Below are 16,249 nucleotides of genomic sequence, written 5' to 3' on the forward strand. Positions count from 1 at the left end.
ATGTCCCCGTAGGCTTAGGTATAATGGTTGAGCTTTTGATTTTGTAAAATGCTCCCAAAAATATGTTAAAATGAAAAATAAACTTATGAGCAAGAAAATGAAAAAAAATAATAATATGAATGGTGGAGAAGAGATTGGACTCTAAAACAATGCGAGATGAGATGCGAATATGGTATAGTCACAGGAAGAAAAGGGCCAATTTGCAAAGGACAATCACCAAACACACAAACAAAAACTCCAACAATCATAGACTATATCATTGATTCGCTTTTTCGAGCATTTGACAAATCAAAAAAGTATATGGATTTTGTAACGTTTTTTTAAACGGGCAGAAGAGAACCCGGAGCTCGCCTTGGGAACCGTGCCGTCAGAAAAAGTGAAACCAAAAAAGGCGAGAAAAAGGAGTATTTTACTCATTTTATTTTTCCTAATCTTCTTCCTCTTTTAAATTTTTCAACACCTAGTCGTCTTCCTCTTTAAACATTTTCACACATTCTTTGTTCACTAATTTCCCATACCAAATACCTAAATCCCTCAAATTCAAATTCCATTAAGTTAGTCTCAGCTGCTCCACACTCATCTATTGATTCAAATTGAAAAAGAAAACATTATTTTATATATGCGATACCTAAACTAATCCACTCATATTTTGATATCAATTGTTCTTTTGAAAAAAGAGAGTACCTATTTACTTTAGAATGACCGTATGCAGTTGACTTGCATAATAGGCTAATAGCTAAGGCTTCCTGAAAATAGGCCTTAGATTGGGCTCTTAATGACTTAAAGGGCTTCAAAACAGATCTTCGATTGGGCCCAATTTACGTAAGACTATTCTCCTTTTTTACCTACGTACCTAATTAACGACTTCTTACCCACCATACCAACATGACCTTTATCTCATCAACATTACTTGGGAAAAAGACAATGTTATGCTACGTACACGGTCGGTACGGAATACAGAGAGGCGTGCCTATTAAAAACAACATGGAATGTGTTCCCGTTTCATTCGTTCTCGAAGATATACGACTTCAACTACCTCTACGATAGTTTGACTGATGCTTATATTTATATGTTTAGTTATTTACTGTAGTCCTCTGCATATTTGACGTATGAAGAAAATTGAAGATAGCTCGCCCTTATTCGTTACACATTCGTGAAAAATTGTATAGAATAGTATGTCTATCTTTGACGGAAAACAATAAGTTTATACATTAAACCATAAAAAAAAATGCAACAAATCATGAATCACAGGGAGATATGTGTAGAGATATGCATATGTTGACAAAAGACAATTAAAGCAACCCCATAAAGTCATCAAAGGTAAAATTATCCGGAAACCTAAAGTCGAATAAACTGCTGGAGTTGGCTTCTGCTTCAATGTTATTTTGTTGTGGAGAATAATTTGGCGTTGACATGAGTGAGTCTAAGTCAAAACTCTCTGACAAAGGTGGTAGTACATCTGAAGGACCGACCTCTAGCCTTGCGTTCATAGGCTCAAAATATGAAGTTTCATCCTTTGTTGGAGCTGTACACTCGGCTTGTGGTTGAGTGCCTTGAGACGACACTGATGTGTTTGGAGTTTGAAGATTTTGGTCGAGGTTCGATTCGTAAAGTGTATTGGGGTTTTGAAGTGGTTGTTGAGGAGGCAAGAGAAGAGAAGCTAACCTCAATACATCAAGATTAAACAGAGACGATGCATTTGTTGCAACTGATGAAAAGTTTGGTTGATTGAAAATTGCGGCAAGAAGTGAGGACAAGTCAGGAAGACCAAGGCGCGGGGAGTGAGTTACAGGGTCGATGCCACTCCTTACAAGTCGCTTGCGGATGTGAGTGTTCCAATGGTTTTTAATTTCGTTGTCAGTCCTTCCAGGTAGACGAGCTGCTATTGCGGACCACCTATATATAGTCCATCATTCAATTCAATTAGTGGTCAATAACAAATATATAACTCGCCTTATATTAAAATATATAGGTCAATACGTATGAATAATAATAGTTTAGTGAAGTTGATGGCCTAAATGTTGAAATATACGGTCCACATTCATACGTATACTCTCGCTTTTTTCATAAAATTAAACGTACAAAAATTGTAGCTAATGGATCGAATATGATGTGAATAAGGCTTACTTGTTTCCCATAACACTATGTAGCTGAATGATAGTTTCTTCTTCCTCGAAGGAGAATCTTCCTCTCTTGATGTCTGGTCTTAGATAATTGGTCCATCGAAGACGGCAGCTTTTTCCACACCTTTGGAGTCCTTTAGTTTGTACAATACGACTTATAAATGTACAGCTCAATTTATAGAGACTATATATAATCTATCAGGAGATGTGTCTATATACTTACCAGCATTTTTAGGGAGAATACGCCAGTTGCCCGGACCATGAAGTCGAATATAATCGATGAGTTTCTGATCCTCCTCAGGCGTCCATGGTCCTTTCTTCACTCCATTCTTGTCACAACAAGGTAATCTTCCCATCTTTAGCTGGTAACTCAAAAAAGGATGTATACACCGATGGACGTTAGAGAATAATAGTTTCGTTCTCTTATAAAAGGGTCGAAGAGCAAAAGGAGTTTCTTAAGTTTTATAAATGTCAATCCGTGGGTGCACTCTTACCTTCTCCGTTTCATTTGTTTATATAAGGATGTGAATGCGAAGAACTTAATTAACGTGGAAGAGCCAAATGTCAATCGCATTTGGCAAGGGCTTAATTTGCCACGTGTCCTTTTGAGCCACTATTAAATACAAAAACAAGTGTTAGCTTGGCATAGACAGCATATACTATTAGCTTAACGTTTTTTAAACAATATATTCTAGAAGCAATCGACGTGATAGTGTTGTCTATGCAACTACAATATATATATATAGTTCATGTAACTTGGATTCTGTTAGTACAATAATATATTTTATATATGCATATGATTTTGGAGTGGATGTAATGTACGCCTGTTTTACTTTTTATAGAAAAGTAATTCAACTAAGAGATTAACAAAGACTTTGGTGGGGGGTAACCATTTGGTTGTGTGAGTAATTTTGTTTACCTTAAGGCCTGATGGTTGCTGAGAGTCAGAGTAAAGCACATTGTTGACTTTGCATGGTATATATAAGTCAGTTGACTTTACATGCATTTTTTTGTTTAGAAAACCAAAAAGGTATGAGAATGTATGTTGCGTTGAATATTGAAAGCTAAATCATAGAGTTTCAATGAGTAAGAGAGTGAGGACGGTAAAGTAGTTGGATTCTCTCATCAAATACGCACAAATCTTTTTCAAATAACGTGTTAAGGTTATGTGCCTTGTGCTATCAAAATTGAAGATGATAAGGCGAATTACAAATTAACTTTTTACTTAAGGCAACTCCCAAGTTCAATAGTAGAGGTTGCTTGTGAAAGGGTCTCTACGAACATAGTCATCCACGCAACATTATATTAAAGAGTATATGAAAAATAATCGAGGTTTTTTGTTTGTTAAAATGTTGGTGGAAAGCTGTGCAACAAACTTTGAATTACATATCCCCTTAGCTCAAGAACCACAGATTCGCGGAAGTTCACACCGAAGCTATTGTCTATATACTTAAAATATGTTCACTCACAATGTGTGGATTCACGCAGACTATGACACGTGGGAAGAAATGTATTATGGGGTTGTCGTTTCATTTCATTTTTTGTGCATCATTCCATCAACTCTCTTTTAGGTTAGGTTTTCTGGATTAGCCAGCGTCAGATGATGATGTCAAGTCAGAGATTCTGTCAAGTCATCACATTTTGGGAGCTTCTCGAAAAGGGCATGCGTGTTACTTAATGGGCTACTGATCGGCCTAGTCCTCATAATGTAATGGGCTTACTCACTTGTAAACTGAACCCATCATTAACGTTTGGCAATAATTGTCTGCCAGTGCCCGAGTTTGCGGTTCATTTATTTTTCCAGTCTCCTCATGTCTATAAAATTACACTACAGCTTAATCCGTGCGTGTATTAGTTCTTATATTTTTATACATTGATATTATTGTTTGATTAGTGTTATATATTTTAGATGTGTCGCCATATAACTAATTTTATTCAAAAGATCCCGAACGAATGAGATAATATGGTTATTTTTGGCACAAATATCAAATTCATTGCAGATACATTCATTATTTATATATTTTTAAATTTCTATACATCAGAACCGAACTCATTCAGATCTAGAATGACTCAACTCGAAATTCACACATAAATTTATAATATCCGAGTGGAACCTGATTTCAAAACCTAAAAATGATATCCGAAAGAAACAACTCATACTGAATGTCCATGCCTAACTGTTATGTATGGAACAAATAAAAACTCTTTTTATTTGTTTGGCTAAATTGAGTGAAATAGAAAGAGTTTTTTAATAAGTAAAATAGTTATATGGAGTGAAAAATTAACTAACAATAAATGTAATACGTTTTTATTATTTAAATTATTATTTTGTTCACATAAACTATGTCTTTGAATTATATATTTGGCTATGTAGGTTTTCACCGTTTGAAACTAAGATAAAAAAGTTTTAGTAAAATATACTAAACCGAACTTTTAACCATATGCAAAACCCGTATTATTTTACTTTTTGATTTTTATAATTGGTACAATATTAATACTGATTAACTAATAAAATAAATGATCGATGGACCAGCTTTGGGCCAAATCGATGTGGATCGGACTCTGATACCATGTTAAGTTAGACGAGCTTTCAACCTAAAATCAATTGATGATAAGTGGAGTGACCCATCTATCTTATATATAGCTTACGATCCCTTTCAACTACCGACGTGGACACTTTGTGTTTAAAAGAGTCATTTTTCACGGCCCGGTTTAGTGATGACGAAAATGAAGATGAATTATCAATGGCTAATGGTGGAGAGGAGTTTATAAAGTTTGGTGCAATCATTTATGTCACATTCTTTCGCCCTTATGCGATATCTATGCTTTAAACTTTATTTCAACCAATATATAAAAGAGGTTTTTGCCAAAACTAACCCACAACTTGATTTTAACCCCAAACTTATACCCAAACTTGAATCAAATGCAAAACTAACCTAAAAGCCTAGTGAAATTACAGCTCAGCCCTTTGTGACCAAACAAAAAAACAGAAGCCATTTTTACGAATATAGCCCTAGTAAATCGTCTGAGTCGCCTGAGATGTTGGAAGTCGTCTGGACGACTGAAGTGTAAGTCGTCTGGTACCGGTTTATTTTAAAAATAATTTATAAATCTTGTAAAAAAATATTTTGATGCGTAAAAAATAAAAATCAAGTAATTATAAACAGTTTTAAGTGATATAAATTAAGATATGATAAAATTGATTTGTTTTGAAGATAGATGAGTGGAAGTAGTGAATCATGAAATACATTGGTTTAGGAGTTTGGCAAACATATGTTGTAGTATTGTATGTATTGTTAGGGTTAGATTTTGGAAAACTAAAATGTTTTTTTCAAAAATTAGTTTTCACCTATATGTGTTTATTTATGTGTATAGTAAACACTTTTCAAGTTTGATTTGATTTTATGAAGTCTTTAATTAGATAATTAAGTTTAGGGGTTATGTTTAGGGTGTGGACGACTTATATTTCAGTCGTCTGTTGAATAATTTTCTCAGACGACGTATATTTTAGTCGTCTGTTGAATAATTTACTCGGACGACTTACATTTCAGTCGTCTGGTGAAGAAATTAAAACAGATGACTTACATGTAAGTCGTCCAAATATTCCCGCCTAAAATTTTTTAAAAAAATTATTTTCCCGCTTAAATAATTTAAACCAGACGACTTACTTGTAAGTCGTCTGGAAAGTCTTCTATTTTAGTTTCCCGCTAAAAATATTTAATTTCCCGCTAAAAATATTAAACTCTTCTGGACGACTTACATGTAAGTCGTCTGTTTTAATTTCTTTACCAGACGACTGAAATGTAAGTCGTCCAGGAAGTCGTCTGAGTAAAAAATATTTAATCTAATTGGATTTTTTGTCTCCCTATATAAAGAAAAATTTACACATTCTCTCTCCTCCTCTCAAATGGCTGCAACAAAAATGTAATGTTCATCATTCTAAAACTCTCCAACCTCTCTCTAATCTCTTTGACTTGAAAACACCAAACTTTATATGAATTTTTCAGTTTTGTCTCATGTATTTCTTATTAATCTATCTCTTTTACAGGTTTTTAATCAAATGGTACTCATTTTCCATTAATTTAAAGGTAAATCTATTAATTTTAGATATGTATTTTTGTGTGTTCTATAAATGTAGATTTATTTAATCTTCCACTCATTTTCTCTATTTTTAACTCATTTGAACGTTTTTGGATATGCAGGTTTTTCAGATCTGGATTTGATATGCAGGTTTTTCAGATCTGGAAGACTTCTTGGACGACTTACCTGTTAGTCGTCTGGAAGTCGTCTGGACTTCTTGGAAGTCTTCTGACAAAGTCGTCTGGACTTCCAGGAAGTCGTCTGGACTTCCAGGAAGTCGTCTGGACTTCCAGGAAGTCGTCTGGACTTCCAGGAAGTCGTCTGGACTTCCAGGAAGTCGTCTGGACTTCCAGGAAGTCGTCTGGACTTCCAGGAAGTCGTCTGGACTTCCAGGAAGTCGTCTGGACTTCCAGGAAGTCGTCTGGACTTCCAGGAAGTCGTCTGGACTTCCAGGAAGTCGTCTGGACTTCCAGGAAGTCGTCTGGACTTCCAGGAAGTTGTCTGGACTTCATGGAAGTCTTCTGACGAAGTCTCCCTTTCATAATAGATCTGAGCGTTTTGGTAAGTTCTTATGTCTGATTTTTCTTCATTTGGGAACTTCTTGTTGTATAAAGTTCTTACTTTTTTCCCAAACTAAAACTCTCCAAACCCACTCTAATCTCTTTGACTTGAAAACACCAAACTTTATATGAATTTTCCAGTTTTGTCTCATGTCTTTCTTACTAATCTATCTTTTTTGCAGGTTTTTAATTAGATGGTACTCATCTTCCGCTAATTTAAAGGTAGATCTATTATTTTTAGATATGTATTTTTGTGTGTTCTGTAAAGGTAGATTTATCTAATCTTTCACTCATTTTTTCTGTTTTTAAGCCATTTGAACGTTTTTGGATATGCAGGTTTTTCAGATCTGGATTTAATATGCAGGTTTTTCAGATCTGGAAGACTTCTGGGACGACTTACCTGTTAGTCGTCTGGAAGTCGTCTGGAAGTCGTCTGGACTTCTTGGAAGTCTTCTGACAAAGTCGTCTGGACTTCCTGTAAAGTCGTCTGGAAGTCGTCTGAACTTCCTAAAAATCTTCTGACAAAGTCGTCTGAACTTCTTGGAAGTCGTCTGGACTTCTTAGAAGTCGTCTGGACTTCTTAAAAGTCGTGTGGTCTTGTCTACTCAAGTGGAATCCAAGCTTGTCTTTGTAGAGGAATGATCTATAATAGTTTTGTTTGTGGTCTGTTTTGTGAATTGCATGTCTACTCTTTTAGTTGTGAATTTTTTGTAAAATAAGTAATAATGTTTTCCAAGATGTATTAAATGTGCTAACAATGTGTTTACACATTTACAAATCAATGAAATAATAGACTTCAGTAGCCTTTTTCTTATCTTTGGATCTCTCATATGCAATAATAAACTCCAATGGCCTTTTTCTCATCTTAATAAACAAGAATGTTGGTAGCTTTATATTGATACAACATTTTAAGAAGTATTTTAACCCTTCTTCCAACTCATAACAATAGTCATCATTATTGTCTATAACAATAATACTTAAGAGATGGAAACAAACAATAGTAACTAGTCAAAGCATATCATATTTTATTATAAGTTTGCGTTGAAAAACTTAGTCAAATTTAGTAAAACTAAGGGAGAGAACATATTTTGTAAATATGAGTTTTACATATCTTGAAGTTACTTATCACTCTTAAAAATACAAGTTATTCAAAAACTAACGTAGAAGACTTAAAAACTAGCGGAGAAGACGCAGACGACTTCAATCTAAGTTGTCCAGACGACTAAACTATACGTCGTCTAGTCAACACAGAGGTTTTTTTTGCAATTGACTTTGAAATCTGTTATTTCGGACGACTGAAAAATAAGTCGTCTACTATTGTTTGGCTAAAAAAAAAACTCCAAAAAAGCTAGACGACTTACATTCCAGTCGTCATAGGTTAGTTTTGCATTTGACTGGATAATTTCAGAAGTTTGACTTCCCCAGACGACTTACATTTCAGTCGTCTGGCGAAAATTAAAATTATAATATTTTTTTAAAAGTAGACGACTTACAGTTAAGTCGTCATAGGTTAGTTTTGCAATTGAAAAAAAAAACTTCAAGATTTAATTATATACAGACGACTTATAATTCAGTCGTCCAGGATTTACGAGGTTTGACCAGAATCTCAGAAAAAAATCCTGGACGACTTACAAGTAAGTCGTCTCGTGGACGACTGAAGTATAAGTCGTCTGTGTATAATTAAATTTTGAAGTTTTTTTTTCAATTGCAAAACTAACCTATGACGACTTAACTGTAAGTCGTCTACTTTTAAAAAAATATTATAATTTTAATTTTCGCCAGACGACTGAAATGTAAGTCGTCTGGGGAAGTCAAACTTCTGAAATTATCCAGTCAAATGCAAAACTAACCTATGACGACTGAAATGTAAGTCGTCTAGGTTCTTTGGAAATTTTTTTGAAACCAAACAAAAACAGACGACTTAACTTTCAGTCGTCTCAGGTTACAGATTTCAAAGTCAATTGCAAAAATAACCTCTGCGTTGACCAGACGACTTCCAGGTAAGTTGTCTACAGCCAGACGACTTCCCAAGTAAGTCGTCTGACGAACATATCTGGAAAAAAACTCGATGTCATACCTTAAATTGGTGAGATAAGTTCCTTAGCATACATAAGGCTTCTCCAAGCACACAGAATCACAAACGAAAGTAACCACCCAGAATCGTTAGCTTCTATGACTCTATGAACCATAAAAAATTTAGAATCAAAATCTTGGGTTTTTTTAGCTCATTGTGGAGAGAAAGTGAGAGATATGTTGTGTTTAATTCACAAGAATGGAAAAAGAAGAAGGGTAAATCGATTTTGGGAGCATTAAGAGCTTCAAATTGGTTGTTCATGGTGGTTGTGGTATTGATGACAATGGCAATCTTGTAATTACTTGAAGATGATGAGGGTGAGAGAGTAAAAATGTCATTTTCGAAAAAAAAAAGAAAAAAAAATTGATGGCATTTTCGTAAATTATATGAACTTGTGGGGTGAATAGGGCAAAACCAATTTTAAAAAAAACAGGAGGTTAGTTTTGTGTTTGACTTTAAGTTATAGGTCAATTCTGCAAAAAACCCTATATAAAACTCGTGAAATAGCAAAATAATGTTCAACAACTAGTGACAGATGCACAAAAATAATAAGAAGCAGTTGTCAAGATAACCTCTGGATAATATGGGAGGGTCCTAACTTATTGAAGTGCAGATACAATGCCAGAAAACAAACTCGATGAACTAATAGGACATCTATATATGTAGCATAATCAGCGGCACACACACACACATATAAATGATGAACGCACACACATATATATATATATAGACTATGTATGGAGTGGGAGATCACAAAAAACTGTCTCCATCCAAATGCTAATGAGCTAAACCCTAAACTACAACCTAAAATGAGAAAGGCCTCATGGGACAAGAAGCAGAGGAAGATGTTGAGCTTTGTGAGAACTGAGAATTGTCCAAATCATCCCAAAGAGGACTTTCAGGACCCCATCCCGCTGCAACCGCATTGAACCATGCCTCAGCCATCCCTTCCTCTACTACACCATCACTCACCGCTACTTCCTTGCTCTCCAAGTTAACCTCTTTTTGCTCCTCCGGCTGTGGCGTTTCTGGTTGTTTCTCATGCAGCGAGCTTGACGCACCAGCTGAATCACTAGGCTCAATTTCCTTATTCACAAAACGCTCGGGAAAATTAAGTGTTGCATTATGACCCCTCAATTTAAAAGCTTGAAGGTCATAAGCCATGGCAGCTTCTTCAGCTGTGTCAAAGGTACCAAGCCAGAGACGTGCTCTGCTCCGTGGCTTACGTATCTCTGCGACCCATTTTCCCCATTGACGTTGTCTGACTCCTCTATACAGCTTGGTTGAGCTGTAAGGCAGGACACTTTTTTGGTTCATCATCATCATTCTTCCTCTAGGGCTCAGGTTCAATGTGTCACTCCAATACTTGAACATATACTGCTGATGTTGCTGAGGCTGTTGAGGACTAAACGAGATCATTTGGTTTTGCCCTTGTATTGTAGGATTAATAGGAAGGTATCCTAGTTGCTGTTGTTGTTGATTTTGAATCGTTGGGTCAAGAGAAAAAGGGAAAGCCGGCAAGGAGTTAGAATAAGGAGAGGAAAATGGGAAATAGGGTTTGGATCTATGATCAGGGTTTCTCATCTTCTTGATAGATCTTGGGGACGTCGTTGAAGAGGCTTCTCCAGAAGAAGGAACAATACTTTTACCTTTGGTACAAAGATTGAGCTCCTCGTCAAAGTCCATCTTCCACTTTGTTGTTGTTGTTTTCTTCTATTTGTAAGAGAAAGATGACTCCATGGACTTTAAATACGAGAGCACATTAGATGTGGGGCAACTGCTTTTTGTATTTAGCTATAAAAATATCTTCAGCTTTCGGTTGACTATTATTATTTCAAATACTATCTTTTTGGGGTTACTGTAATCATTTCTTTGCTTCCACTCTAATTCTTTCATTCCCCGTCCATTTGGAAAGTTTACAAGATAAAAACACAACGCGGAGATACAAACATTCACGTCCGTACAGCTACGTGGCATTCTCTGTTCTTTTGGACGGTGAAGACATTCCATTCATGCTTTCTAAATGCGACAAGTCACAAGTTCAGAAGATAAGATTAGACTGTTAAAAATATCAGTAAGTAAGAGATTGCCGAAGTTAATGTAAATTGAATGTAATAATTGATGATGGTATTGTATTTGGTCATGGTCGGCTAATCGCGGCTAAGGATAACATCCCACAAGAATTACCATTTTGATGACAACCTAGTACTTAGTTAGGGCTATCTGTATTTAATATGTACATACTTTGATTATTGTAATCAGTCGTTCTGGGCGGCGATTGGTCAAATTCAGCTTTCACCTTTTTATAATATTTTTTTCTTCTTCTCCACTTCGGAAAAAGACACTCGCAAAACCGACCAAGTTGTTTTTCTTTTGGTTTTAAAAACCGACCAAGCTAGTTTGACAATTAATTTAATTTATTATCTAGACAACATCATTCATTTTGTAACTAAATTGCAACGTATTATCTCAAGTCCGTATATGCATGATGTTGTTCTTCAAATCTTCTATATCTGTAGATGAATACATATAGTTTAAACATTTAGGAATTTTATGTATAAATCTAAGGGAAGATTACTAAAAAAACATCAAATTATGTTATTATTACTAGAATAACTTATAATTTTTTTAATTACTAAAATATTTTTTATGCCTACAATGCCCTTATTTTCTTTGTTAACAAAAAAAAATTACAGAAAAAAAAATTACTGCACGTCATCAAAATTTTTTTTAAACGAAATAGTAAAATAAGTCTGCTATAAAAAAGCTGCAATACTTGATGGCAGTTTTAATAAACTGTTGCAGATTTATTTTTTACCAAAAACTTAGTATCGTAGACTTATACGATCACATACTTACCTCACATGATGGTAGATTTGATTACACTCGCAGATTTATTTTACGTTGGCAGACTTTTAGTGGCAGATTTTATTCCTATGATAGCAGGTTTTGTAATATGTCGAAAGTTTTGTACTGGCATGCAGATTTATCTCGTAGACTTTTTTATAATTTAGCATATTTTCTTTTCATGTTATGGCAGACTTATACTTTCTATGTTTACAAACAACAAACTTTCAGAATAAGTATGCTTCTAGTTACGGCATACTTACGGCATGCTTTATCCTAGTTACCGCAGGCTTTCAAGGGATGGCAGACTTTTTCATCCAGAATCGGTTAACAACTTAATTAGTTAACTAATTAGTAAAAAAAATCCGGTTTGCTCTAATTAAACCAAAATTCCGACCATACCTTCAACCAGTTATTAAAACCTAGATTTAGCCGTAAAACTTCTTCTTCTTCTCCAAGTCACGATCATTTTTTTGGACAAGTGACTATTTCACGTTAATCTCAAGAGAAACTGATGGAGAGGGTTATAGCCGTTTGTGGGCAGTGGTTATTCGAGAAGGATAAGTGGATGTTTCACGTTGATAACAGAATAGGAAGCAAAGTAATTCCAATCAGTGATAAGACAAGCTTTGAAGATATGATTAACATGGTTTATGAGGACTACGGATTAGATAAGAGACATGTTAATATCGACCCAAAACCCATTAAAATACTACAGACCCGAAACCTCATCATAGATCTCAGCAGCTAACTTAATACGCATTGCCAGAATGCACTGATCAGAAAGTCCTTCAAAACCACAGCCAATCGCCTTACACTCTATATACTTCAGAGCGGAAACACCACAATCACCAGGCTCTTCATTCTGCGGAACATTTTTAAGTCTTGAAATCCTGAACTGCTGTAAACTCTTCCTTTCTGGAACCATTTCTTTCAACAATAAAGGAATCATCTTCGTGAAAGGACGACACTCTTCTAAAAGATCCGTGTTGCTTGGGACAACTGTCTGTATGCTATCGTAAACATGGATTATTTTCTTGTCAAGATCCACTTCTAAAGCGACCCAATGGTCACCATTTATCAAGTGGCAAAGAAACAACCGATCCACATCCTTCAGCCACTTTCTGTTGTTGGAAAACTCTGTAGGGTAATTGCCATTGAACACCTTCTTGTAAGTATTTGAGAACTTCCAAGTTTTAGGATCATATTTCTTGTAGTCTCTGACCCACATCTTGACAAACCAGTGCTCAAGAAAAGCTATCTTTGCTGAGTATGGTGAAGGGTCCCTCATAGCTCTTTTATGAAACATAAGCATTGCAGATGCCATATGCTGTAAAAAAAGTGTGTGTTAGCCACCCGGATTCATGTTGATACAAGAAAAAGAAATAAACTTACATAATCTGACAGCCACCCAAAACGATAAGTTTCCCACACATTTCTTGGCGTTATTAGCCTCATATAGAAGTGTGTCTACATCTACCACTGTAATGAATAAAAAACAAGCTCAAGTTAGTTTAACAATAACAAATTATTAAGAACAAATAAGGCAAGTTAATAATTAAACTTACTCAAGACTTCGCAGATAATGCAGTAGCTTCTTAAATTTTGTCTCAACAACTTTAGCTAAGGGATCATAGTAGGCTTTAGAGACATCACCTTTTATGATCCTTTTGACAGTTGAGTTACCTACATATGGATACACTTGGGTCTTTGTCAGCTGTGGCTTGCGTTTTTGCAAAGGTCCATCCAAGACTGATGCCGCCAACTGGTCTAACGTGGCACCTAGATTACCATATTTTTGCTTGTCTTCTGAATCAGACCATGTTCCACAAGAATCCCTAAGTTGTGAACTTCAACCTTCTATCTACTCTGTATCAAAACAAAATCGAATTCATTTGATACTCAATATTAAAAAAATCATTTGACAGAGACTAACCTTTGATGGCAAAAATAGGTGAATTAAACTGATTGATGTGGAGAGGAGCTTGTAAGAGTGTCAAAATCAACGAGAATAAGTGATGAAAGCCTTGAGATTCGACGCAGCTGAAATTTTTAGAAAGGGGGTTTAGGGTTCGTCGCTTGGGTTTTGGATTCACTTTTTCTATGTGAATCGAAGGTTTTAGTGGTTGATTAGGGTGTGGAGATGAAGAAATCGATGAGAAATCATGATGGAAACTAAAGAGCGTCAAGAGTTTGAGGATTTCACAATTTGGGGATTTAGGGTTCTTGGGGTCATGGAAGAGAAAAGTATCGTGGAGGTGTATTTTTTTTTCTAAGAGGTTTCATCTTTTTTGGTCAAGTAAGAGTAATTTTGCCTTAATTTATTTTTACTGGGAACTAATTTTTTTTAACCGATGGGGCATTTCAGTCTTAACTATACATTTTCTATCTTTTTTTTTTTGTGTGTTAATCTAGTCATTAGTCATATGTGAGTTATTAAACTAAATCTTGAAATCCGTAGCTATTATGTAAAATATATGTAATGGCAAAAAAATAAGATACAATCATACAATTAAATGGTGGTGGTTTAGTGGCAAAGGATCAGGGACATTTGGTATAAAATTGTTTCTATTAGATTTTAGATTCTCATCTAAAACTTTTTAAAAGTTAGTCAACATAATTACACGTTTTATATCCATTAAGAATCCGATAGTGATGAATATTGTTGTGAAACTATCGAATAAAATCTATGTTTCTGTATTATTCATAAACATAAGGAGCCCTTTATATATAAGAAATTACACCGTCATAGAATAATGAAAAGACTAAAGAAAGGAAAAACAAATATGGAAAGAGTACAAATCATAATCTCTCCTCACGGTCAACTCTCTCTCTCTAGCATTAAGTCGGTTATGAACCGGGCCAGTTATGGACATCCACAATATGATTTATAACACTCCCCCTTGGATGCCATAACCAAACAGGGATTGTAATACGCTTTAGATGTTGCCTCATTAAAATCTTACCAGGAAAACCCAGTGGGATAAAACCATGGTGAAGGAAAAAGAGTACAACACGTATTACTCCCCATGTTCTGAACAACTCGCGGCTGGCCTCATGAACAGCCAAGATCTCCGAATGGTTTGAAGATGTGGCCGCGATCGTCTGCTTCATGGAACACCATGATATGGCTGTTCCACCATGTGTGAAAACATAGCCTGTCTGTGATCGAGCATTGTGTGGATCTGAAAGATAACCTACATCAGCAAAATCAACTAAAACTTCTTTGTTTTGGTTAGTATAAAATAAACCCAAGTCTTTCGTTCCTTGTAGGTAACGAAGAACATGTTTAATCCTGTTCCAGTGCTTTTGGGTCGGACAAGAGCTAAACCTAGATAGTAGGTTCACAGCAAAACATATATCTGGTCGTGTGTGACTAGCCAGATACATCAAAGCTCCTATGACACTGAGATATGGCACTTCGGGACCTAGGACATCTTCATCGTCCATCATAGGACGGAACGGATCAGTGTCCAAGCCTAGAGACCTCACAACCATGGGGCTAGACAATGGGTGAGACTCAGCCATATTGAATCTCTTGAGTACTTTTTCTATATATGCCATTTGATGCACAAAGATTCCATCTCTTATGTACTCAAGTTGTAATCCCAAACAATACTTTGTTTTTCCAAGATCTTTCATCTCGAATTCTTTCTTAAGATATTCAACTATTTGGGAGATCTCTCCAGAGGTTCCTAGGATATTTAAATCATCAACATACACTGCTATAATCACAAAGCCCTGGCCGAATTTCTTTATAAAGATACAAGGGCTGATCGGATCATTCTTGTATCCTTCTCTCTCTAGGTACTCACTTAACCTATTGTACCACATTCGGCCTGATTGTTTCAATCCATAAAGTGACTTATTCAACTTTATACAGTGTTTTTCTCGAGTACTCGATTCGTTTTTCAACTCTATACCCTCTGGTACTTTCATATAAATCTCATTATCCAGTGGCCCATATAAGTATGCAGTTACAACATCCATTAACCGCAAGTCTAATTTCTCTCTTATAGCCACACTTATCAGGAATCTAAAAGTAGTAGCATCCACCACATGGGAGTATGTCTCCTCATAATCGATTCCTGGTCTCTGTGAGAATCCTTGTGCAACAAGCCGTGCTTTATATCTCATGACCTTGCCGTGTTCATTTCTTTTCCTCACAAAGACCCACTTATAGCCGACTGGTTTAACATCATATGGTGTCCGGACTATTGGTCCAAAGACATCTCTCTTCTTTAAAGAGTTTAACTCCACGTTTATAGCTTCTTTCCATTTGATCCAATCTGATCGTTGAGTGCACTCATAAATAGACGTGGGTTCATGATCCTCATTCAAATCCATAAGTTCAAGTGCTACCTTGTATGCAAATATATCATCAATGTCGACATTCTTTCTGTTCCATTGTATCCCAGACATGACATAGTTTATTGAGATCTCATTATTATCAGGACCTTCAGTACCTTGAATCTTGGCGTCCCAAGAATCAGTATTAGATACATCAGGGCCGGCCGCATCTAAGCATTCATGATCGGCCGCGATCGCTATTAGGATTTTGGGAT

At 35.7% G+C, this 16,249-nt stretch overlaps 2 protein-coding genes across 2 annotated transcripts; both read right to left on the reverse strand.

Annotated features, from left to right (window-relative positions):
- Positions 1–78: 78 nt before the first annotated feature.
- On the reverse strand, positions 79–4,983 carry LOC106374498 (transcription factor MYB41). Its single transcript, XM_013814509.3, has 3 exons — positions 2,347–4,983; positions 2,128–2,257; positions 79–1,896 (listed from the first exon to the last, which is right to left on the reverse strand). The coding sequence occupies exons 1-3, from the start codon at positions 2,477–2,479 to the stop codon at positions 1,293–1,295; spliced, it is 867 nt and encodes a 288-aa protein (XP_013669963.1). The 5' UTR covers positions 2,480–4,983; the 3' UTR covers positions 79–1,292.
- Positions 4,984–9,475: 4,492 nt separating this feature from the next.
- On the reverse strand, positions 9,476–10,570 carry LOC106374499 (ethylene-responsive transcription factor ERF054-like). Its single transcript, XM_013814510.3, has one exon. It carries the CDS (start codon positions 10,521–10,523, stop codon positions 9,642–9,644), a length of 882 nt encoding a protein of 293 aa, XP_013669964.2. The 5' UTR covers positions 10,524–10,570; the 3' UTR covers positions 9,476–9,641.
- Positions 10,571–16,249: the final 5,679 nt, after the last annotated feature.

Source organism: Brassica napus, chromosome C1 (genome assembly GCF_020379485.1).
Source record: "Brassica napus cultivar Da-Ae chromosome C1, Da-Ae, whole genome shotgun sequence".
NCBI lineage: Eukaryota > Viridiplantae > Streptophyta > Magnoliopsida > Brassicales > Brassicaceae > Brassica > Brassica napus.